The 26341-nt window shown below is 36.0% G+C and overlaps 1 protein-coding gene across 1 annotated transcript in view; it reads right to left on the bottom strand.

Annotated features, from left to right (window-relative positions):
• Window positions 1-26341, bottom strand: part of LOC122815567 (protein mono-ADP-ribosyltransferase PARP12-like) — a 991743-nt gene that overhangs the window by 408053 nt on the left and 557349 nt on the right. Inside the window, exon 7 of the mRNA XM_044088173.1 lies at window positions 13768-13888. Within this exon, the coding sequence (XP_043944108.1) occupies window positions 13768-13888 (121 nt within the window). The remainder of the gene's footprint in view (window positions 1-13767; window positions 13889-26341) is intronic.

Here is a 26341-nt window from a genome sequence, read left to right as displayed (position 1 = left end):
CCAGATTTGCTCTGAGCTAATGCACAATGGTACCTCCTATACCGAGCCAACAGATATTGCCAATATACAGGCCGACAGATTCAGTGCCAACTTTACCCCCCCCCCCCCAAGGACCAATCACAATACCAGTAGATTGCCAGGCTTCCCATATTACTGCTGCACAGCTTAAAACAGCACTGTCCAACTGATGTGGAATAAGGTGAAGTCCCAAGACTGGAAAAACTCCCTTATCAGCCTCAACAAAAAGTTGAGATCCCTCATCAAATCCTCTAAAGCTAGCTATGAAAACAGAATTGCAGCAGATAGTAAAGACAACCACAAGGCCTTCTATAGTTATATAAAGAATCTCCATGACATTACCCAGATTTGCTCTGACTACTGCACAATGGTACATCCTATACCGAGCCAACAGATATTGTCAGTATACTGGCCGAAAGATTCAGTGCCAACTTTACTCTTCTCTCCCCCCTCCCCCGGGGACCAGTCACAATACCAGTAGATTGCCAGGCACCCAGTATTACTGCTGCACAGGTTAAAACAGCACTGTCCAAGGCCAAGAATACAGCTTCTATGGGACCTGACAATATCCCTGGCTGTGTTCTACATGAACTACAGAGTGAACTGGCACCTCACCTGTGTGCCCTGTTCAATCACAGCCTCATCTCAGGCTCTGTCCCTACCGAATGGTGCACTGCTACAGTCATCCCTCTCCACAAAGGAGGAGTGACTACAGACCCTGGGAACTATTGCCCCATTAGCCTGATAAGTCTGGTATGCAAAGCTATGGAACACATCATCATGGACCTAATAAACAAGGATATAGGGAATTTCCAAAATCTGGATCCCACACAGTTTGGATTTGTGAAGGGTAGCTCATGCCTGCTCAACTTGGTCAACTTCTGATTCAGTCACCAGAGCTGTGGATGAAGGCAAGGTGGTTCATACAGCCTACCTTGATCTGGCCAAGGCCTTTCATACCATTCCCCACTCAGGAATCATGTAAAAACTCACTAAGCTAAGCATCAACCCCTATATCACTAGGTGGGTTGCAAACTGGCTCACAGGTAGAACCCACAGTGTGAAAGTAGCTAACTACAAGTCAGACTGCCAACCAGTCATGAGTGGAGTCCCACGGGGTACGGTCCTGGGTCCTTTCCTGTTTGGTATCTGCTTTTCTTAAGTCCAGACCAACACGAATGGACTCTGGCTGACAAAGTTCCTAGACAATTGCAAGTTGGGAGCTATTATTAACTCCTCAAGTGATGTTGACATCCTACAAAAAGGCCTCACTAAGACCAACGACTGGTGTCAGAACCATGGCCTTAAGCTCAATGCCAAAAAATGTGTTGTCGTCCCCTTTGGGAAAAACCCAGTTCCCGTTAATTAACACATCGATGGTAGTCCACTGAACACAGAAGACATTATAAGAGATCTGGGAACACAGGTTGACAGCAACCGCTCTTTTGACCACCATATTGTCACTGTGGTCAGAAAGTCCTTCTATGTGGAACATCTCATTACTAAGGGTTTTGCGTTCAGGAAGAAAGAAGTCATTGTCTCCCTCTACTCACCCCTCATTAGGCCAATCATTGAGTACAATGCCCCATTTGGTGTGTACCTCAATAAACACCTGCAACAACTGGAGAGGCAGCAAAGGTACCTCACAAAGAGGATCCTAGGCCTTAAACATTTGTCCTATATGGACAGACTCAAAAAACTCCAACTATTCTTGGACTCATATCGCCTACTTAGAGGTGATTTCTGCTTGACTTACAAAGGCATGTCTGACCCAGCTCTGTTAGAAATGCTACATCTGAAGAAAACCCATTCCCTCTGCACCACACACTCTAGAGACCTCACCCTCATTACCACAATCAACAGAATATGCTGGATGGAATGCTTGAGGGACAGGTTCATAACCCAGAGACTGCCCATGCTATGGAATAAACTTCCCATACATGGCAAGCAGAGCACCTCACTGGCACTCTTCAAGAAAAATGTTGTTGGGTGTATGGGAAATAGAAAATTCACCCAAGGGATCACTCCAGTAGCTTTACTCGACAGAGGCACTGGCAACTAAGGTCAGGTGGCATGATGCCAGGGTAATCCTATGGGCTAGGCTTGTAAAGGCTCCAGGGCCATTCGCCTAGTACACACCTATGAACCTAAGTACTTTGCCACCTAACAAACAAGACATGCACTACAAAACACTGAACACACACACACACACACACACACACACACACACACACACACACACACACACACACACACACACACACCCGGACTGCACACTTAAAGGCAGAATTGGTGAGGTGGCTACTTCAGGGGAGGGTGCTACCCAGTAGCAGTGAGACTGAAGGTGAGCTACAGCTGCTGGTGGGTACTGATGTTCCCTTGGACAGAGTGACTGCAAGGGCAGAGATGAGTAGTAGTATCCAGGCTAAAAGTGAAGCACCACTGTCAGAGGACACCAGACTTACTGTGGAAGGGGATTTGGGAAGGGTTACAAAGAGAGAGTTGAGACAGGCTCAGCTCACAGACCCTACATTACAAGGCTTGAAGGAGGTAGCTAGTGAGGCACCTGATTCTCAAGGAAAGGGGAATCTGTATACTGGAAAAAGGGGTTACTGTGCAGAGAGTGGACCCCTGAGGAAGGGCTAGAGGGTGAGAAAATACAGCAGTTGGTAGTGTCCAAAGCCTACCATCTGGCACTTCTAGCCACAACCCATGGCATTTCCATCTGTAGGTCATATGGGCATAAAACATACAAACAGACATATTATGCAGAATTTTTATTGGCCTGGGATTTCCAGGGATGTAACAGGGTACTGCAGGTACTGTAGGACCTGTGAGCAGTGCCAAAAGGTAGGCAAGGCAGGAGACAAGGTGAAAGCTCCTTTGATGCCTTTGTCTGTGACTGAGGAGTCATTTCAGAGGGTATCTATGGATATTGTGGGGGCTCTAAGTACCCCATGTTCCACAAGAAAGAGTTATATCCTAATGGTAGTAGATTATGCTACCAGATACCCTAAGTCAGTGGCCCTGTCCTCCATTGAGACAGAAAAGGTGGCAAATGCTTTGTTAGAGATTTTCAGCATGGTAGGTTTCCCAAAATAAATACTGACTGACAGAGCTTCCAATTTCATGTCAGACCTGCTGGCTTGTCTGTGGAAGCACTGTGGGGTGAAGCACCTAAAGACCACCCCCTACTATCCCCAGACTAAGGGTCTGGTGGAGAGGTTAAACTCTACACTGAAGACCATGCTATGGGCATTTGCAGGCCAGTTTAAGAGGGAGTGGGACAAATATCTGACCCATCTTTTGTTTGGTTACAGAGAGGTGCCCCAGGAATCCAGTTTTTTCCACCCTTTCAGTTGCTGTATGGGCATAGGGTAAGGGGACCTCTAGATGTGATTGGTGATGAGTGGGAGAATGAGTGAATCCCACAAAGAGTCTGTTACGGCATATGTCCTAAATCTCAAGACAAGGCTCAGGGAACTCATGAGAACCTGGCAGAAGCCCAACAGCAGAAAAATTCCTGGTATGACAGGAATGCTTGAGCTAGAGACTATGCTGTGGGGCAGCAGATTATGGTTCTCATTCCTGTCAGACACAACAAGCTGCAGACAACTTGGGTGGGACCATTCAAAGTGGTAAAGAAGGTCAGTGATGTGAACTACACAGTAGGACTGCTAGGCAGGAGGCAGGGGCACAAATTGTACCATGTTAACACAATGAAACCTTAACATAATAGGGTGGCCCTGGTGCTAAGTATTTGCAGTAAAAGGTGGGGGAGTCAGAGGTGGATCTATGGCTACAGTGAGGCAGGCAGCAAAGTCCCAAGTTACTATGGTGGAGCCTAGGGTTGAGGGCATATGATATGACAGTGCAACACTGTAATGGCGTCAGCAATGCAAAGGCAGCTGGAATCTCAAGACAGGGAATAGGGTAATGTATTCCCAGATAGGCTCATACCTCTTAAGCAACATTTTTCAAGGGTCAATTGAAAAACTTGCGTGAGTCTTCGAGGTGGGGAAGAAGTGTCATGAAAGGCTATCCTGCCAGCACAGCTACCTGGAATTTTGTAAATAATTATATGTCATTGGTGAATATCGAAATGATCTGTGTAAGATGCTTGTGTTGCAACTGTATTAGAACTGTATGTTATCTCTATATCAAACTTGTTTGTACAGATGTGTGCTGAAAAGGGTTCGAAAAATGCTTGTGTTTAAAATGGATCCACAGTATGCCCTACTGGAAAAGAACATAAATGTATATGCACTATTGTAACTGTGTAACTATATATTTTAACAGTGGAAACTGGGATACAGGAGGTTAACCTCAGTCTAGTAAATTTCAGAAAAAAATAGCTGAAATTAAATTGCTTTATGTCACCAAGGAGACACAACATCTAAAACTAGAGAACTTTCTATATTGTCTTGGAAGTATTTTATTGTATTATGACTTCCAGCATCTATCAAAGATCTGAGGAAAAGCCTTGTCTATGTATTTTCTTAGGTAGATTCTAAATACTGCCAGATTCCAGCAGTGGGTTTTCACCTGTGATAGAGTGAGAGGACAATAAATGATATCATTCTGCAAGCTATCCCAGCAGTAATATTTGAGATGTTAATTTAAGAGGTCTCTGAGTGAGACACAGCATTCTGTATCCTATCTTTGACCTAACAACAACTAGAGAAGATCCATTCACCACATCTGCCTTGCTCTGTAGTAAGTTCTTAGGTTATAGTAATTCTCTTATTTATAGTCAGGAATATAGCAAAGCTTAGCTTAGATATTTTTCATTATTTATTTTTGACTGTCCTGTAATGTTGTTTTAAATATTTACTGTGATTTGGAACTCTGATGTCACTCTAAATATATATTTAATATTGTCTTGTTCTTTTATTGTTCATTATTAAATATATTTAAAACATTTCACTGTGGCTGATCTGTGTAGAGATATGTAAGTTCTGAGAGTACTTGCATATTTATTTGGTGACACTATGTGGGCCACTCCTAATAGTCTTGCTCTTGGTCAAACTACCATTTATATTGATTTTAACATTACACAGTAAGATAGGACACCCTTTTTCAAGGGCCTTAAAGTAGCAGATAAGGGGTTCTGATAGCAGTGATAACTACCTTATTGTCTGGGTGGAAGGGGGCATAGCTAGTAAATCTGTGCCAGCCTTGCCCAGGTGTGTGTGTGTGTGTGTGTGTGTGTGTGTGTGTGTGTGTGTGTGTGTGTGTGTGTGTGTGTGTGTGTGTGTAACAAATCTCCAAGAGTGTGTGTGTCAGCTAATTGGCCAGGAACAGGAAGCACTGGTTGGACAGAAAGAGTGTTGGAGGACTTGGCTTGGAATCCTGGCTAAGGACTCATCTATATAGCTGTGCCAGTGGGGAGTCTTAATGGGAATCTGGAGAAAGAGGGGAAACCAGCCCCAGACTGATTGTGGTCTCTGTGTGCTCTTAAGGGAAATTGCACTTGATGCAGAGAGCTGCATCTGGAAATAATGTACATGTACCTGTCATCCTATCAGTGTACATCCCCCACTATTGCCAGTGGTGAGGATTGAGGCTCCTTGATTACCAGTCTAGTGGTGGAGCATCACAGGGTAATACAGGGAATTTAGCTCAGTAAGTATTCTTGTGGGGAAATGTTTAGGTCCCTTCTAGTCATGCAGTATATGTTTGTTCTGTTTAGACATTTTGAGGCACTGTCATAGAATTTGACAATCATGTAGTATGAACAACAACAAAAAAAAATTCAGGAAGAAATACAGAATCAGGCAATGAGCTCTACACAATAGCAGTGCCAATATAACAATACTTTGCTTGTTTGTGTCGTATTTGTATCCAGCATTCCGTCATTACTATTGACTCCTGTGATATGTGCCCTGTCTGCTGTAGGATGCTGAACTCTAAATGCTTCCTTTAATGAGACAGTGTGTGTTGCCTTGGGCCAGTATGTTACCATTTCCATCTTTTAGGTGGCACAGATTTTGGAGTGTAGGGACATCTGACATGCTATCCCTGGAAAACGTAATAGGCAGACCAAAGAAGGTCCATATACAGTATCAGCAACAATCTAGTGTCACCTCAACCTGCAAACACAGCCTGCTTTGATCTAAATACAGTCTGTGCTCACAGCTTGATCTGCACTGTCAGAATGTATTCAGATTATCAGTTCAGAAATAACAGTTACACAGGTACTTGTTAATGCTATTTATAAACAGGGTCATACTCTTCTCAATGCACACCACATGCTCAGACACTGTACATTAGTCATAATGTAGTGTGTTGCCACAACCCAGGGTAATACACGGTTACTGTTTATACCATACCAATAAACCTTCAGACTGCCAACAGTGGTGGCCATGAAAGCTAGCTAGATTTCCATTTCTGTCACAAACTTTGGCCCCTAAGGAATCACAGTGAACAAATGTGGAGCCGATGGGCACTACATCATGACATAATAATGGCTGCATAGGCAAGAAAATGACTGCCTACACACAACATATGCATGTGAAATAACTGTAGTTGGCCAGTGTACTTTAAATAGTTGTTTTGAATTGGTTGTGGGCTGTTTCCTCACAAACATAACAGTAGCATGCCTAGCAAAGAAATTTAGAGCAATGGTTGTCCAAAGCATGAAACAAATCATATCAAGAAATGAACACCTACTTCTTTCTGCTTTAATAATTGTACTTCAACATGAATTGGCATAACAAAAACACAAAGTGGCTAGAAGCAGAAACAAAACTGTGAATGGCACCTGTATATTGAGCTAGTAGTGAATCAGACAATGTGGACATACCTCTCAACCTTACCGAATACCTCAGTATTTACCGGTTTTGAGGTCCAAATAATGGGGTGCAACGAGTTTCCAAGTGGCTCCCTTAATTCCCGAATTTCACAGCTTTTTTTAATTTTTTCAGCCTTTTTTTTTCTTTTGCTGATGTCATCATACACAGAGGCGTGCGCGATGACATCAGCTTCGTGACCGGCCTACCAGCCTGTCAGAATTCAACTGAGGGCCAAGTCAGAGTGTGTTTATTTAATCCAGATCAGATCATCCCAAGGACCAAGTGTGAAGTCTCCAAGTCTGTCAGGCACAGACAGTCAGTGTGTTTTGTTTAAATTACAATAATACAGGTTCCTCAAGCTAATATTTATTTAGTTTAGGTAGCAGGAAGCAACCCTATCCCCAAGCAGCAGAGCAGCAGAGCAGCAGAGCAGTCTCGTCAGACCCAGATCCGTGCTGTGGTCAATGAAAAATATATCTTTAGTACTACTTCTTCCCCTGGCTCCTCCTGCAGGCAAAATAAAAGTTCCTCACTAATTTTATTTAATTTTCACAGCACTCTATTAATTTCCTGACAAAGGTTTTCCAACAAATCCTAGAAACAAGTGATAAAAACTGTGGGGCTATTTATCATTTCTGCTACAGACGAAATATATACTAACCCTGCGAGCCTTGAAGTGTAGTGCTAGTCATTAATAGCATTTGGGATTTAAAGAGCTATCTTTGTGATTGTAGCAAATCTAACTTAAAATGGACTGGTAGCAGGAATGGGTAAGTTCGGATTGAAATCTTGAGAAGTAGTAAATTGACTTGCCTAGGCCTGACCCGGGGGGGGGGGGGTTGTTGGATTGTAAACCCTATCTCATACGAGATTATGTACCCACCTTTTGCTGCTTCTAAAGAAGCCCACAAACATATGTTTTCTTGGTGCTGATTGTTAACCTATGCTGACTGCATTACTAAGCACATCCTTTGGTGAAGGGAAGGTTGCATCTCAACTATTGGATCCATCCATCCCACTTGAGGTGGTCGAGATGAAAAGAGCAAACTGCTTGGAATACAGCTGTAATGTTTTCCAAGGTTACACAAACAACACAACTGAAGGAACTAACTGGGGCAGTATCAGTTCTTTCCTTATTATGATTGTATGCTTTTCACTTTTCAACATATTGCTATTGCACTGACACCTCTTTCTTAATCTTAACTAAAGTGCAAATTTAGTTTGTATAGTGGAGTGAAAATGCATTGTGTGTTTTTTGCACTGAAATGAAGGTGCATATCTGCAGTTCAGTTTTACTCTATGTGCGAGCGGTAGGTGCTTAACATCAGGAAATGTTCTGAAAGACTTTGGCTACATTGTATGCATACCTCACTGCTGCAACTGTCCAGATTTTAGCCTCTATTTTGTTGGTCTTTTCCTCATAATATGTGTGGTTTTCTGGCAAATCACTTCAGTACTGAAGTCACTGAATAATGACTGACATTTGAGTTTCAGAATTTATCCTTCAGTAAATGTATGCTAATGCAAAAACTTTTAATCAATCTTTTTTCTAAGTTTGTAAGATCAAGATTAAACAAGTACCTTTTTTGAGCCTTTGTTCACTCCACTGTTTTTAGCTTTGTTCAAAATTACTGTACTAAGAGCAAACTGATATTTTAGATACTTTTTGATTTCTAACATTATAAATGTGAAAGGTAGTAGTATTTAAAAAGTGAGTTCCTAACAGATAAATTTGCCCCAGGTGTTCCACCTGTGTCCCTCACTGACAGGGGTGACAGGTGCTGACTGAGGTTTCTTTTTGGAGATAAACTCTTGGCTACGCTTGTATGGGCCCCAGGGGCATTAGCCTAGTAACTTCCTATGATCATATTGTCATTTGCCAGTCTGGTTAACATTTCCTATGCCATCAGTTAGTTTGTGTTTACTGAAGCCTCTTCAGTTATAGCTAGTTCCTATCATCTTAATAGAAATAAAATTTGTATTTATAACAAATTCCAATGCTAAGTGATCAGCTGTACCACATGGTGGCAATGGTATAATATGATGTCTATAACCACTTATATTTGAAAACAATAACTCCAATGCATTATTTATTCTAACTGGAAACTCCAGTTCTTTGTTGAGATGGAATAAAAATCAGATTGTATAATGCAAATACCAGACTTTCCATTAATATTGTGAAAGTTGAAATCACCCAAAAAGTACAATGGTGTGAGATCTGTTTTACAGGTTATGTTTTCATTTGGATGATTTTGTAATTAGTTTGAATAATTTTATTTTATACCTTAATTGTAGTTATTGATTTGTAGGATGATTCTTAGTGCTGTGAATGATTTGGTATAATTTAGTGTACTGTACTATGTATTACATTATTTAGATCCAGTTGCTTGATGCCTTGCATGGGGTGTACTTAACTATTTATGACGTCTTTATTGGAAGATGCAGGATATGCGTGGTTATAGTTCAGTGTTTTTTTCCTAGTTTAGTGTGTGTGTGTGTGTGTGTGTGTGTGTGTGTGTGTGTGTGTGTGTGTGTGTGTGTGTGTGTGCGTGTATATATATATATATATATATATATATATATGTAAGTTTATACATATATATCTGATTGGTTTGGGGTGGTAGCATGCAGATAATTGTGTTGATAATGTACACAGGATGTACATAAATGTATATTGTGTGACACTAGAGAATTGTATTTTAGTTTTATACAAGTTCAAAGTTCAGATGTTAATAATATAAATAAAATAGTTTTGTTCTGGTTTATATTTTATGTTATTTAATGAAGAAGGCTGAAGAGCAACCACACCCAGTTAATGTTATTGTTATAAAAGAATATCACATTTTAGTTTTGCACAAGTTCAACTATTAATATAAATAAAACACTATTGTTCTTCTTCTTATTTTGTGTTTCATGATTATATTTTGGTTGTCTTTTCTTCAGTTTGAGTTTAAAAGTTGGTATCCTACATTTCCATTGGAGTGGGCGGGGTTACATAATTATGTATGCATATTTTATGCTAATCAGCATACAGATTTTTACCTATTTTTCATGGGCCTTTGTCCATATTTCTGATGTTTCCAAGTTGAGAGATATGAATGTGGACAAACAAAATCAGAGCAGATTCATTCACAGGGATTTATGGTGTGACAAAGTGATTCATGTGTGGTTTTATGACAACTTTGATAAGGCTTCCAGTCAAGACAGAAAATTTAGAATGAAGCAAGTGCATAGTAGAGCACTATAACTGTACTAACATCGCTGTCACCTGCTGATTCCGATTATACTAATATCTCCATGTTGCTGACATTTCCTATCATCCACACATCATTGCTTCAATTTTAATGCTTTCTTCACTGTAACTTATTAACCTTTGTATTAACTGTATACTTTGTGTATGTATTTATGTATGTTACAATTGTGTATGTACCTTGCATTCTAGAGCTTTTCTGCCTGAACCTCCACTGAAAAAGGGATTCTCAATTAGTCAGACTTTCTCACTAAACAGAGGTCAATAAATAATAAAGAAATTAATGGGTAAACAGCCCAAGCCTATACTTTTCAAATGCCCTTGATCTGGTACCACATACATGATTTTGTAATCATACCTTTGTTGTGTTTATCATAATAATACTTTTCCCTGGTAAACTGCTAAGGATTACAGTCAGTGATGTCATAGATTACATTATAATAGTACAAATTTACACATTTAAACAAAACCTGTGAATTTTCTGAAGTGAGTCAGTCATGAAAAAATGTAATATTTAAAAAGTATTCCTGACATTGGGTCTTTGTCACACTATTATTTTGACTTAGGCTTTCTTAAAAAAAATTCTTAAACAATTCTTGAGCAAAGAAGTTGAGAAGTATGCCAAACAGCCAAAGAATATATACACTAGAAAGGAGTACATGTTAAAATTTCAGGAAAAAGACAGAGGTGACTGACTATAGCCATTTGTGTGGTGCAACTTAAATTAGCATCCTTCCTGCAGGAGTGCTGTTAGTAAACAAGGCAATAGTACAGGAATGAGCTAGCAATCACAGCAGCAAAGCGAGGAAAGGGGAAATGAGATGAAGAACTGAGAGTTAAATTAGACACTTTAAAAAGAATGAAGAGTGTAATGCAGTTACAAAACCTGTACTGGGAGATGATCTAACAGGCAACCGGGGCAGTCATTGAAACACAAGAAATGGTATTTAATCCTTACTAAGTGAAAGAAAGCAGGAAGTGTCTGAAGTGTCATTTAAAATGAATGGAGAGCCAAAAGCCTTGCAAATTAGCCACCTCCATGATGCAATTTAGAAAGCCATACACTGCATTGTGGGATACTGAGTGGTACACTGAAAAATCAAAATCACATCAAGATGCTGGACCCCATGTGGGCTGACTGTTTTACAACACACAAAAATATTAAAAAATTCGCAGACAGTCCCAAAGTGGTATTAAAATCAAGGGAACATCAAGAACTGATTAAATAAACACGTTTCTTTTTTCAGTTTTTGGGTGTGGTTCTCCTTTAAGTTTATTTCTGGTGGCTGCCAAAAAAGCAGTTACTAGAAAATGTAAATCAAAATCTAAACCAACCATATTTGAGGTGGTGAATACTGTAACAAGGAATAAAAGAACTGGACATAGAATCTTTAAAAAAAGGGTAGGAGTGAATTACACAGAAAAAAAAATGGAAAATATGAAAACAATACATGCAAAATAATGTTTTGTAGGAGGAGGAGTGAGGTTTAAGGAAAGACAGGAATTGTGCAAGTCATGTAATGTTGGATTTATGATGATTGCATAAAATAATGTATGTTATGTATATTTGTAACTGTGAAAATGCTAACATGGTTAATTTTATTTTATATAAATGTATGTTTGCCTATGTCTTAAGAGATAACTCAAAAAAAAACATGTAAAAACATGGATGTTGTTCTCCATTATAGGTCTGTGATAACACACTGTCTGTAGGCTAAGCTCTGATCAGTTATACAAAATATAGGCCTTGATGTCATTTGCTGGGTTAATACAGACTCTGAACAATGAATTTTTTTTCAAATGATTAAAAACAATGTCTGCCTCAAGTACCCACTTCACTTTAAAGGACATCTTCCCATTAATCAGACTGGTAGGAAGGCACACTAATGATGCAAAATGGGGTACACATTTTTGGTAGTACTTGGCAAGACCCCCCCCAGGAATGCCCTCTTTTGTTTCTTGCAACAAAGAACAGACCAATCGCATTGCTTCAAGTTTTTCTTTCTAGGGCCCAACAATCTCCCTATGAATGACATAACCAAAATAATTTTACCTTTTGGTGCCTAACTTGCTCTTGAAAGCATTGACAATTAACTTGGCTTCTCTCACAGAAGTTAGCCTCCCTGTAGCCAGGATGTGCACTCACTACTCCCAGAGATAGTTATCAGCATCACAGTGACCAAGTGCCAGCTTCCAAGAAGGGTAGAGTCCCTGTTCAGGAACTATGAACTTTCTGGGTGACAGCTGGTACCCATATGTAATAAACAAAAATGGCTGAAATGACAAACTGTACTTCAAAAAAATATCACTCAAGTTTTAAAGCAAAATGTATTCAGTTTCAAGTCAATTAACTAAAAACAATTAAAAAGAAAAAAAAAACAACTAAATCAAATAATAATAATACCAAACTCAAACACAGAAATATAACTAAGCATAGTATAGCAGATTTTTTAGTGTTTGGGAAACAATGTCAAAATCTAACAATTCTGGGAAAATAGTAATGCTTTAATATTTTCTTCTTCTCTTAGGTATTCTTAGTATTATAATAACTTATACAGCTTAGCTAACAAGAAAGATATAACACTGAATTAACAGGTACTTGAAGACTGCTGTGCCTAGCAAAGCATAAGATGTAAACTGAAAATCTAAATGGTAATGCTAAGTATAGGTAAACTGCTCTGCAAATGGCAAAGACATTTTTTTTACCATTCAGCTGCCCTTGTGTCTGTAAATACCTTAACCATTATGCCAGTTCTGCAAACAGATGTAGCTAAGGGTACAACACTAGCATCCTGGGTTTGAATACTGAACCGAGGTGCTGAAGTGCTATTTTGTTGAGAAAGATCAGTGAAGAGCTGATGCGGATTTACTTGTCATGAAGGAAGGTAACAATACTAGATGGTGTGACAGACACTTAACACAATTTTATCCCATTTCTGGAAAAGGCTGCTGTTACCCCTCAAGTACAGCACTTCCTTATCAACCTTTAAAACCAGTCTGAATGACTGGTTGGGTGATTACAAATTTAAACCAGGGATATGTGGAGAATGTCTACTTGGTTGGGGGGGGGGTACTGCTGATGGTGTCATGTGGCTGTAAGCTTAGTAAGACCCTATGAACCTAAGAAAGTCAGATTACTTCTTGTAGTCTGTATTAACTATTTAGTGCTCTTAGATCACTTCTGATAAGATCAGTATAGTGCTCTTACAGAATTTCTAATATGCTATGGCTGTTCTACGTAAATGACTTGTTCCTTTATGTGGATCTTATTTCTAAACCCCACCCCTTCTGCCTGCCGGCAGAATTTATTTTTATAAACAGTTCCTGTTAAGAAAGCCTTACTATCATGTTAAATCGGTTTACTATCATTATTTTGAATCACACTCGGTCGACCGCACTATGTTCGACAACGGAAAGTCGAACATAGCAATATCAAACTTTAAAAGCAAGCCTAGGAACAGGTTTTAACATGGGTCGAGATAGGAGTTCACTGCTATTGCCGAACTACAAACCTCACCCGTATCTCAACTCATGTTAAAACCTGTTCCTAGGCTTGCTTTTAAAGTTCGATATTACTGTTTTTGACTTTCCGTTGTCGAACATAGTGCAGTCGACTGAGTGTGATTCGAAATAATGACAGTGAACCGTTAAATCATGTTAAACTGCCATTGTGTAATGTAACTTGTGCAACTTTACTGACATTACCTTTGAAGCGAAGTTCATACTTATATCTTCCAGCATGAAATGATATCACACCATCATTGTTTTCCTGGTAAGCCTTCTCCAGGTCTCTGCTGGTGACAGTTGAAGCATGGTGGTTTTCACCCTGTTGTATAAGACACATTACTGTCAGTCATAGCAAAATCAAAGCAGCTTGCAACCAAAGAATTATTTCCTACAGTTTTAATAAAAAACAGCCTACAAGTACATATAAATGTTGATGGTAAAAGCCTCTACAAATACCACACTAATATGGTACAAAATATAATATGTCACAGTCCAAAGGCATTATGACCTTACAGTGACAGAAAGTCTCACTCACACACACAAACATGTAGCTAAGGTCCCTGTCACATGTCATGACTGAGATTTTGTTTCATTTTCATCATAATTTAAAAAACAATTAGCATGAACTTTAAGCATAGAAGATTGTGTATATAATTGGAAGCATCTAACAGAGAATACTAATGTTGCTAGGAATTTCATAAAACTATATAAACACACGAGGCTGGTGGTAATCTCCAAAAGGTTTATGTAAGCGTTTTCGTTGAACAAGTAATCAAACTTATTCAGACACAGGACAAAAGTTAAACTTTCAATTTAAAATATTGCAAAAGGAAATGACATCAGCAATAATGTCAGCAGGAAATGATTTCAGCAATAATGACATCATAAACAATCCCATAATTATAAAAAAAATATATAAATAAAAATATGTTGTTTGTACAATACTACTATGAATAAAGCTATAATATTAAACAAGAATAGTTTATATACACCAACTGTAAAATAATGCCTCCCCAAACAAACCTTATTCATCTTTGAAGTGCTTTTAACTTTAAAATACACTTCAAAGAGCAATACTCATTAAGACCTGGATAGGCAGAAGCATTACGTTTCAACTGCCAATACAATTCTCTACTTTCTAAAATTAATTGCCATGGGACACCTCTTTTGTTTTTTTGTTACCTGCTCAATGACCGTGTATTCAAAGGAGTGACCCTCATGTTCCATGATATGTCTAGCCAAAGTATTGTTGCCATTATGTCTGCCAATACTGTATTGGTGTTCATACTTTCTCTTCTTAAGATGCCTCTCAGTCTCAGCCATCAGACAACCTCTTTCTGACTGAAACATCTTCAGTTAGTAAACACCAGTTCTTAGTGAGTATATTCCTTAATCATCCAGTGTCTAACAAATAAAATAACTTGAATTTCAGTGCATAATTCACACTGTTGTCAACAGGTGTAGTCATCTCATCAGGGGCATGTATATGAGTGTTGTCAGGGGTAATTGATTCTCCATTCAACAAAGGTTTAAACCAACAAGATCACCTCTTAACAACTACCTCATCAATAATAGTGCTTAAAAGATCATGAGGGTAGGACCTAGCTGAAAACATCTTTCTCAAATGTTTACATTCCAACAAAAAATCATCATTGAGGGTGACCATATCCACTTCCTTCTAGTTCTATAGATTCTACGAGCACTAATAATTCTTTGAACACCCCTAACAGGCCTTTAGTTGCTTCTGGGACTGGAAACAACATGAATATTCATGAGAACGCCATCCCTGAAGTACGGCATAATGAATGGCTTCGTGAGTGTTCTGTTAATGCTGGAAATGAAGGCTCTTCTGACAACAGTGAAAATCAGGGTTTTCAGAATCCTGTGAGACAGGATACTCAGTTTATGAACACTTGTACTGTAACCAACAGACAACAGAAGAGGAACAACAGGAGGAGGAGGAGGTAGTGGATTGTGTAGATACTTCCACTACTAATTCCAGTGCAGTTTTGAACAATGCATTACCTGGACCACAGACTGCAACAAATTCTTCAGGTGACTTTAAAATATATAATTTCTCTTCCTATATTCCCTCTCCTCAGCTTATTGACTTTTTAGCTAAGGGACTTACATTCGTACCATCTAGAAGAGCTGATTTGGCAGGTACCTTAGTTGATTTAAAAACCTTTACTCGTAAATTGAATTTAATGTTGTTATTAAGCAATAATGAGCCTGTACTACAGAATATCCGTGTGCCTAGTGTATTTAATCCTGTGTTGCACAGCACTAATGCTTTGTTTGAAAAAGTTTGTGAGTTGGACATCAGGCATGCTTTATGTTGCAATAATAGAATCTTTGCAGATGTTAATGCTACCACTGATCAGATTTATGCTTTAAATGAACTTAAGAATGCTGATGTTAGGATCTTAAAGCCTGATAAGAGGGGTGGTCTTGTTTTTATGACTCAAGATGACTATGTTATTAAGATCTTAGATATATTGAATTCTGACTCTTATGTTGAATGTTCACTGAATGAGTATAATGGGGTATGTAAATGTGTTATTTCTCATATTAATGATTTATTAATTGATTCTAGGGTAGATATAAGTATTTTTAACTATCTGAACATTCTTTCTCCCATCATTCAAACTATATTTGGACTTGCTAAGCTCCAAAAAAGCAAAGTCAATCCACCATAGTGCCCTATTGTTAATGGGAGAAATTGTTTAAGATATGGCTGTGCAAAATATGTTGACAGTCTTTTACAGAAATATTTGAAAACTGTACCTCAAATATGCCGTGACTCCTGGGATTTCCTGAAATATTTGAACTCCCTGACCTTAGTAGCTGACTACAGTTTCCTAACTATAGATGTTAGGGATTTGTATACTGTGATACCACAAACTTTGGGCATTGCTTGGGTCAGGGAGTTTTTATTGAAAAAGGGCTCCCCGGGAGATGAGATCAATTTAATTGAGTATCTACCTGACATTGTCCTATCCAATAACTTCATATTTTTTAATGATTATTACTATTTGCAAAAATCAGGGGTAGCGATGGGTTCCCCTTGTGTAGGGAGGTTTGCGAATAGTATGATGGCCTTTTAGGAGGAGGAATATTTGTTCAAATGTGATAGCTTTAAACAACATGTCTGGTACTTGAGATTTTTGGACGACATTTTTATCATCTTTAAAGGTGATAAAAACCAAGCTATGATGTTTGTGGAATAAATTTAACTGATTTCTTGAACTTCACCTTTGAATTTGGTGTTGATTCCATCTCTTATTTGGACATTTTTCTTGTTAAGGACTATGTGAATTCGAGATATGTAGCCAGAATTTTTACGAAGGCTACATACTCAAATAATGTTTTACATTTCGAGAGTAACCACCCCTTTTATCAGAAAAAGGCGGTGGTTAAGGGGCAGTTAGTGAGGGGGGCCAGAATGGTCACCCTCAATGATGATTTTTTTGTTGGAATGTGAACATCTGAAAAATATGTTTTCAGCCAGGTCCTACCCTGATGATCTTTTAAGCACTATTATTGATGAGATAGTTGTTAAGAGATGGTCTGGTTGGTTTAAACCTTTGTTGGCTGGAGAATCATTTACCCCTGACAACACACATATACATGCCCCTGATGAGATGACTACACCTGTTGACAACAGTGTGAATTATACACTGAAATTCAGCACACCTTATTTGGTAGATGCTGGACGATTAAGGAATATATTAGGAATGGGTGTTTACTAGCTGAAGATGTTTCAGTCAAAAAGGGGTTGTCTGATGGTCCCAGTATGATATTCAGATGTGGCCTTAATCTGAAGAATTTATTAGAAAACACTAATGTTTATCACAGTGCCAGATGTGGTATTTTAAATGTGGGTGCTGTAGAAGTTGCCATCTTATAAAGGTGTCAAATAGGTTCTGCATTTCTGACACCATTTATTATCTGAAAGGCAGATTTAATTGTGAAAGTGTTGGGGTTGTCTACATTGCCTTATGCCAATACTGTGCTGCATTTTATATTGGTAAGACTGAGAGACATCTTAAGGAGAGAATTTATTGGAAGGTGTAATGGCAACAATGCTTTAGCTAGACATATCATGGAACATGAGGGTCACTCCTTTGAATATATGGTTATTGAGCAGGTAATAAAAAACAAGAGAGGTGGCCCATGGCAATTAATTTTAGAAAGTAGAGAACTGTGCTGGCAGTTGAAATGTAATGCTTCTGCTTATCCAGGTCTCAATGGATATTGCTCTTTGAAGTGTATTTTAAAGTTAAAAGCACTTCAAAGATGAAAAAGTTTTGTTTGGGAGGCATTATTTTACAACTGGTGTATATAAATTATTCTTGTTTAATATTATAGCTTTATTCATAGTAGTATTGTACAAACAGCATATTTTTATTTATATATTTTTTTTATAATTATGAGATTGTTTATGATGTCATTATTGCTGATGTCATTTCCTGCTGACATTATTGCTGATGTCATTTCCTTCTGGAATATTTGAAACTGAATGCTTAACTGTTGTCCTGTGTCTGAAGATGTTGGATTACTTGTTCAATGAAAGTACTTACATAAACTTTTTGGAGATTACCACCGGCCTTGTGTGCTCTTTCAACTGTTTATTGGTTTTGTTTTTTTCTATAAAACTATCTAAAAACAAAAGGCTGGTTTTTGAGACAAACCAGGAATTTAGTTATAATTAGGGTGGTCTAGTCATAAAATGGAAAGCGAAAAATCATGGGTTCATGATCTACTTTCAAGGTAGACATCCTAACCTACAATTGTGATTATCTTCTTCGGGAAATCAATGTAACAGTAAATCATAATATATGCATAAAATCACAAGCCTCACATATGAATTAGTTTAAAACTAGTAGCAGAAGTAATTGAATATACTGTCTCAAAAATTTTTTTATTAATTATATGAATAGCAAGACAATTAAAAGATTATACATAACAAGAAGGCATAAATGAACATATAACAATTCATCTAGTGATAACAACCTTCATGAGATTTTGATAAATTATTTAGAAATAAAACATACACCATATGTACACTATATACAAGTTAGGCAACCTGAAAAAAAAAAAAAAAAAAAAAATATTTAACATTAACTATTTAATATGTTTAAAATCTTTCCTAACGCAACCTTTCTAATAGCTTTTTTTTTTGGACTCCCACCTAAGTATCTTTGAGCATCAGTAAATTTAAAAGCCATTTTCTGGAAAGTAACCCATTTTAATTTAGAACGATCAATCCAATTTTGTATTATATAAAGTTTTAGTAATGAGCAAATAAAAATGATAACATGAATATCAACTTTTGAAAGATGAATCAATGGAATATGTAGAATAGCAAATTCCCACGTCAACGTGGATTTTTGATATCCCATTTTCTGCAGTCTGACTTTCAAAGATGTCCACAATCTGTGAGAAAAATGACAATACCATAGAATATGAAGGAGGTCTGCTTGGGGATGAGAACAGCATGAACACGAAGGGGACTTATTTGGGTTAAATTTATTTAATTTGATTGGGGTAAAGTAGGCATCATTATTAATCATTAATTGTGTGTATGCTAATTTTTAAAAGGGATAAATTCCTTAGTGTGTCTAATAGCCAGGACTTTCTGAGATTCTGACAATTGGGGATTATAATTCAACCAAACATTAGATAAAAGACAGTTGTGGTCCATCATTAAAGAATTAATTAATTTATATGAGTTTGAGAGCATTTTATCAGATGATGAAAGTATTTTGATAATCGTGTTAAGGTTTTTCAATTGTGAGTCTATAGGGACCAGACATACAAATTTGTTTTTAATTATTGCTCTTAGTTGTGTAAGAATTGGTGAGTAATTCCAGTTTACTTTCAATAACTTACGCCAGTCAGATAAAGGCAAGTCAAGATATTTCAAAACATCTCCTACTTTTAGATTTTTAATTAAAGGATAGTTTGTTAAGTTCAAAAGTTTATTGTCCAATAATATATTTGGGTTTAGATGAATTGGCTGAACATGGTGCGAGATCTTTTCTAGTTTACACATTTTGAGTAAGGTTTGGAAATCTCTAATCTTTTGTTTAAATACTGTAGATATATTTTTAATAAATAAACTATCCAGAGAGATAAAGGGAATAGCTTCATGATTTAAATTATTAGAAATGACATAATTATACCATAATTTTATCCATAAAGAGTGATTTGGATAAGAAGTGTTATTGAATTTAGAGATAGTAAGAAGTTTATTGCATGAGACAATCAAATAATAGAGATAAAGATTAGGTAAACCCAAACCTCCCTTGTCCTTCGAAAATGCCAATCTAGAATAGGAAATTCTAACAGATTTAGGGAACCATATGAATTTTGCCAAAGCTTTATTTACAGACTCAAAAAAATTTTTTGAAATTATCTGATCAGATGATGAGAATTGGTAAAGAAATTTAGGCAGAATATTCATTTTAATAATGGCCACCCTTGAAAGAAATGAAAGGTTTAGATGCTTCCATCTGTCCATATCAGACAATATAGAGTTCCATAATTTATTAATATTATTTTGAAAGGCAGATTTATTATTGTGTTCTAAGTTGATTCCTAAATATTTTATATTATAAGTAAACTGAAAATGATCGTCTGGAAACAAAAAATATTTGTGTGCTAAATGATTTAAGGGAAAAATATGAGTTTTTGTAGAATTTAAAAGATAGTTGGAAACCAAAGAAAAATAATCAATAGAATTCATTATTTTTCTGTAATCAGATAATGGAGTTTGAAAGTAGATTACTAAATCATCCATAAAAGCAGAGAAATGAATATTAGTATTAAGAATTCTAGGGATGTTATGAAAAGTATTTTGAGTAATAAACAATAGCAAATGTTCTAAATAAATGTTGAAAAGAAAAGGGGACAATGGACAACCCTGTCTTGTTCCTTTAGTGATCTTTATCGGAGCAGAAAATTGACCATTAATGTATAGTCTAGTAAACATATTCTTGTATAAAACTTTTAAAAAATTTATAAAGAATAAGAGAATATTAAAACATAACATAGTTTGAAATAGAAAGTTCCAACATACTCTGTCAAAGGCATTTGATGCATCTATAATCAAAGCATATATAGGGTTTGGATTTTTCTTAATGAGATGAAGTATAGTTTCTAAAGATAGAGTATTATCCCAAGCATGTCTCTGAGACATAAAACCTGATTGATCTGACGAGATAATTGAGGGTAAAATCCGTTTCAATCTGTTAGCCAGAATAGATGACAGAATCTTAATATCCACGTTAATTAAAGAAATGGGTCTATAATTTACTGGGTCAGATTTATCTTTATTATTTTTAGAATTAGAATGGTTTTGGATGTGTTCCAATGAATATCTGAGATATCATTAACTCTTATATGATTGTAAACTTTAAATAGAAAGGGAAGAACTACCAATTTGAAAGTTTTGAAAAATTCTGGAGTAAAACCATCAGGTCCCGGAGATTTACCCAATTTAAGATTATCTATTGAATCCGAGATTTCTTGTACCGATATAGGGGTAGAAAGTAGTTTTTGCTGATTATCATTAAGTTTAGGGAACTGCAAAGAGTCTAAAAAGAATTTTGAGTGATTATCTTTAACAGAATTAGAAGAACCTGAATATAACTCAGTGTAAAGAGAGGTGAAAAGTTGAATAATCTCTTCATCAGTATTATATAATCTGTTATTATAAGATAAAGATGTAATATTTGGATTTCTGAAGTTAACTTTAATAATTCTAGCTAACAATTTAGATGGAATCTGGGCCCACTCTGAATATGAAGCAAGTAGCTTTTGTTCAGCTAAGGAGAGGTTATTTTGGTGAAGCAGAATTAAATCTTTCTGACAATCAAAAATTTGTTTTTCTAAAGTAGCATCATAGTTCAAACTAAGATGATTTTCCAACGAAGAAATTCTTGATTTTAAGAATTCCTCTTTCTTAAAGTATTGTTTTTTGAAAAAAGCAGCTTTACTAATAAATAAACCTTTTAATCTTGCTTTACATGCAGCCCATTGTATGTCATAAGGAATGTCTGATGATTCAAGGCTATTCACCATTTCATTTAGGATTTCTGAAGCTTGTTTGCAAATATCCTCATTTGACAATAAGTTATTATTTAAGGTCCAGTTATTAAACATAGTTTTATTTTTGATATTGGGTTTTATGTTCAATTTTAGTGAGATTCTTGAGTGATCCGAAAAGAATCTGGGTTCTGTAGTAAAGTCCACAATATATTTTGAAATATAATCTGAAATTAGAAAGAAGTCTAATCTGGACCACGAATGATAGCAATTAGAATAATAAGTATATATATCATTCTTGTTTATACTTTTAACAGTGCGGAGGGGATCTATTAAATTATATTCTGTCATCAAATCATTTATAGCCAGAGTAGATTGAAGATTATAGGCGACAGTGGAGCGGGAACGATCAATTACAGGGTTTATAACTGCATTCCAGTCACCACCCACTATAATATGATGATCCTTATAGGATGCAAGAATATTGTAAATTTTTAAAATTAACAAATGTTGTGAATTACATGGGCCATATAGATTTAAAATTAATAAGGGTTTGTCCAAACCAACAATAGAAGCGGTAAATAGGCACCACCTCCCCTCATCCTCAAATTTCTCATCAATAATATTCCCAATGAATTTTTGTTTAATGATTATAGCTACACCTCTGGAGTTAGATGAGTCACCTGAAGCTATAATCTTTTTGATCCATTTTTTTTTAACTCTTTATTCCAATCAATATGTGAAATATGGGTCTCTTGAATAAAACAAATGTTAGCCTGTGATTTAAAGATCATATGAAATAATAGTGACTTTTTCGCTTTATCTTGAATGCCTCTAACATTCCAAGAATCTAAAATTATGTCAACAGGCATATTCTACAAGTATATTCATTATTGATGCTATAAAAGTGAACTCAAGGTGCAAATCCAACACAACATTAAAAAGAAGAAGAAAAAAAATAAAAGAAAAAACAGTCTTTAAGTATTCAAGCAGGTCATCAAATAACATTTGTTGAAAAAAAGAAAAAGGTTTTTCAAGAACCATAAAATGTATAATAATATCCTTTATCCTAACCCTAGTGCCTACCCACCAATCCCCCTGTGATAAAGGAAGAGCAGAAGAACATAAAAAAAACATTGTAATTATAGATAATAATAACCTCAAGTTAGAATACAAATTACTCAAAGGAAGCCTAACATAACATAAAGTCCGAGTAATACTACTAAAAATATATACAAAATTAACTAATTTCAAGGCGTCCAACATGCTTAATCCCTACTTCTAATACTAATCTAAAGCTCCTATCCTTAAATTGAAATTTATAGTGATTAAATGTATTTCCTCAAGTATTTCAAGGGAAAGAGAAACAAGTAAATAATAAATAAATCACACTCTGCTTAACTAGAACACTCTATCATAAGAAGTAATACAATTAAAACTGAAAGATATGTAAGATAACATATATAAGTATAACAAAACCAACTGGTAACATTATAATATAAGTAAATAAGCATAGCATTACTGAACTAAAGATAATAGTCATGCACTATCTACTGAACCTTCTTTAGTACTTTAGTGATAATTTCATTAATCAACATGACCATTAGTATGATAAAAGCACTAATACCTGTAGAATGAGTATTTAGTTATAGTTCAAATAAAGCAAAAAACAACTACCAAGCAACCATATCTCAAAATGAAAAACAATTCAGTCTGGAGATGCATCTATTAACTAGATAATAGTAGTACAGGAACTATTCAAAATGAAATATTATAAGCTGTAAGGTTTTTAACACTAGTTATTATACATGAATAAAGTATAATTATATTATTAAATAGTAACTTAAACAGCATCATATATACTGGACTGAATGTACTACAATGTGCATACATATAATTTTAAATCTACTTTTTGAATATTTTACTAATGACTCTGTTAGGTTATGTAGCCATACTATTCTTCTAAGCTATAGATGTAACATAGCAAAACAGCATGAAAAGACAAGGCTTTTAAAGTAAACATTTTGAAAATCTAATTAAAACAGAAACAAGCAAGCTAAATGCAGTAGATCTAAGGACTTAAATATATACAGGTAGATTCAGCTAATCATATTAAAGATAGTTATTTCAAACCTTTCAAATAAGTAAAGGCTTTCTTAAACATAAACTACTAATCATAAATATCACATCCAGCCTCTGAGAAGAAAGAGAGCAGAGAATAGAAAGAACATGAAACTTTCATATGAACAGGTATACTTTGTAACATTTGTCAAATTAAACACTTCAGCATCATATAAAATATTGTATGAAAAAATATTCTGAATAGGAAAATATGTTCATTTCTTTACACATCCTTTAGAATTTTAATATATAAAACTAACCTGTTCATTTGTTTCCAGAAACATTTTCACTCTGCTTTATGAAAGTAGCAGCTTGCTTTGAAGTCATGCAGTCACACTAAAAGTCACTGAATATATTATGTGACATGAATCTGTTTAAATTTAAAAAGCAACCTTCATTTATGAAGAAAAAACACTTTAAATAATAGCCAGATCTCCTAAAAAGTTAGCGCTATTGAATGCTTGTTGAAAACAAGCAGACTTGTGTATTTGAAACTGTCCTTCTTTCCTCACAAATGATGACATCACCATCCATCTCAGAGAGACTGTAGTGTGCGCATGTTCATGCAGAGCATCAGCTGGAACTCTGAGGGGAAGATTTTCTTGCTAGAATGTTGAGATGGAATGTTTTCCCTCCAAAAATCATTTAGCTTACACAGAAAGCTGTAACTCAAAAGCTTGTAGTAAAATTAACATATTATCTATTTACACAGCAAGCATATGTGAGAGAAAGAGAAAAAAGTAAATACAGCAATTTAAATGCTTCTATTAATCCACACAAATCTAACAAGCATAAATCCTGTCACTGCACACTGTCACACCAAATCCATCATGTGCAAATTACATGACAAGTTCTTAAGCTAATAAAATTATGTCACACCAGAATTATAAATCATGTAACACAAATACTGTCAGAGTAAAGAAAAGAAAAGATCAAACCTTTTTGTAGTTCTTTAACAGTAGAATATTAAGATACAGTGTCAGGAAGCTTTTTAAATGTTTTAAGAAAAATGTCTTTTGCATCTTTAGGATCTGAACATACAAATCTTTTGTCATTAGCTGTGAAAGACAAGGTATTAGGATAAGCCATTCGAAATCTAATCCCTCTTTTTATCAAGTCAGCACAATAGGGGGCTAGTTTTTGTCTATTTAATTTGATCTGTGCAGGAAGATCTTGGGAAAATGATAGTTTGTGAGACTTCCATATGAATTGTTTCTTTGTTTTAGCAGTTTCTAGGATCTGGAAAGTGTCTTGAAAGTTTAGTAACTTAGTATAAATTAACCTTGGTGTGGAAGAATCTTGCTTTGTACGCAGTGCTCTGTGTGCTCTCTCTACAATTATAGATTTTGAAGAAGCTTCACAATTTAACAGTGTTTCAAAGATATTTTTAGTCACAGATAACAAGTTTTTATTGTCATAAGATTCAGGTAAACCATGAATAATGATGTTATTTCTTCGACTCCTGGCTTCTAGATCCAATATTTTAGCTTGTAAATCTGAAATAGTTTTATCTCTAGATTTAAAGTCACTTTCCAATAAGTCTGTTTTAACCTCCAAAGTTAAGATTTTATTTTCAATAGTAACAATACTATCGTTTATTTGCTTTAAAGATTTACTAAAGTCTGCAAACTGTTCTGAAAAGTTTTGTATAGCACTTTGGATTGGTTTTAATGCTATTTTTAGTTCTTCTAAAAAGAAATTTGAGTCATTTAAATCTTTATTACTTACTTTAAAAGTTTCTGTAGGTTGTTTAGATGATTTCAGTCTTTTTGAACCTGAATCTTTTCAGGAGAGAGCATTGAAGTATATTTGGCCTTTGTAGGCTGAGTCTCCATGGAGTCAGATTTTGTAGCCATGCCCAGAAATGGAATGCAGTCAACAGGATACCAGGAACCAGGAACAGACTGGAGCAGTAGGAGTCCCAGCAGCAGAGAGACCAAGAATGTTCTGAGGTAAAATAAATCCCAGGATAATAAGTCCAGAAGAAAAAGTAATCCAAATGCGTAGAAAAAGATTTATAAAATCTTTTAGTATAAAAATTTGAGGAAAAAGGTTGATATAACATTGTAAAAAAAACCAAAAGTTAAATAGCTGTGAGGAGCTCAGAGAGTAAGAACTAGACTAGTCGGCGGCCATCTTGGAATCCATAATTGAATATACTGAGTCCAACTGGAGACATTTACAAATAAAACAGCACAGTGCCATAAAAAGTTACAGAGGTAACAGCCCACAGATGACTGGGATAGTTGAGAGCATTTATAAGAACTAACATCTCTTTTATGTTTATGTGGTTTGATCCAAAGACACTGTACTTTAACTCCCAGTGACACTGCTCCAAAATAAAGCAAAATAAAGTCTGAGGCATCTGTTGTGACTGACTGTACTAGAACAGGAGGGGAGAATGAGAGACCTGGAGTTTGAGAAATCTGGTGTCTCGACGATGTAATTTTCTTTTTCACAAATCATTAAACTGGTATCTGAAAAGTCACTGGTTGTCAATGCTATGACCACAGAGAATTCAGGTACCACTGGATCTTTCTCATGTACAGACTTGCAAGAGGTATATGAGTTTCATAGATGCAATGAGACCCAGATTCCT

The sequence above is a fragment of the Protopterus annectens genome, chromosome 11.part0 (assembly GCF_019279795.1).
Source record: "Protopterus annectens isolate FY-2018-M chromosome 11.part0, PAN1.0, whole genome shotgun sequence".
NCBI lineage: Eukaryota > Metazoa > Chordata > Ceratodontiformes > Protopteridae > Protopterus > Protopterus annectens.
This window is presented reverse-complemented; position numbering and strand designations above follow the sequence as displayed.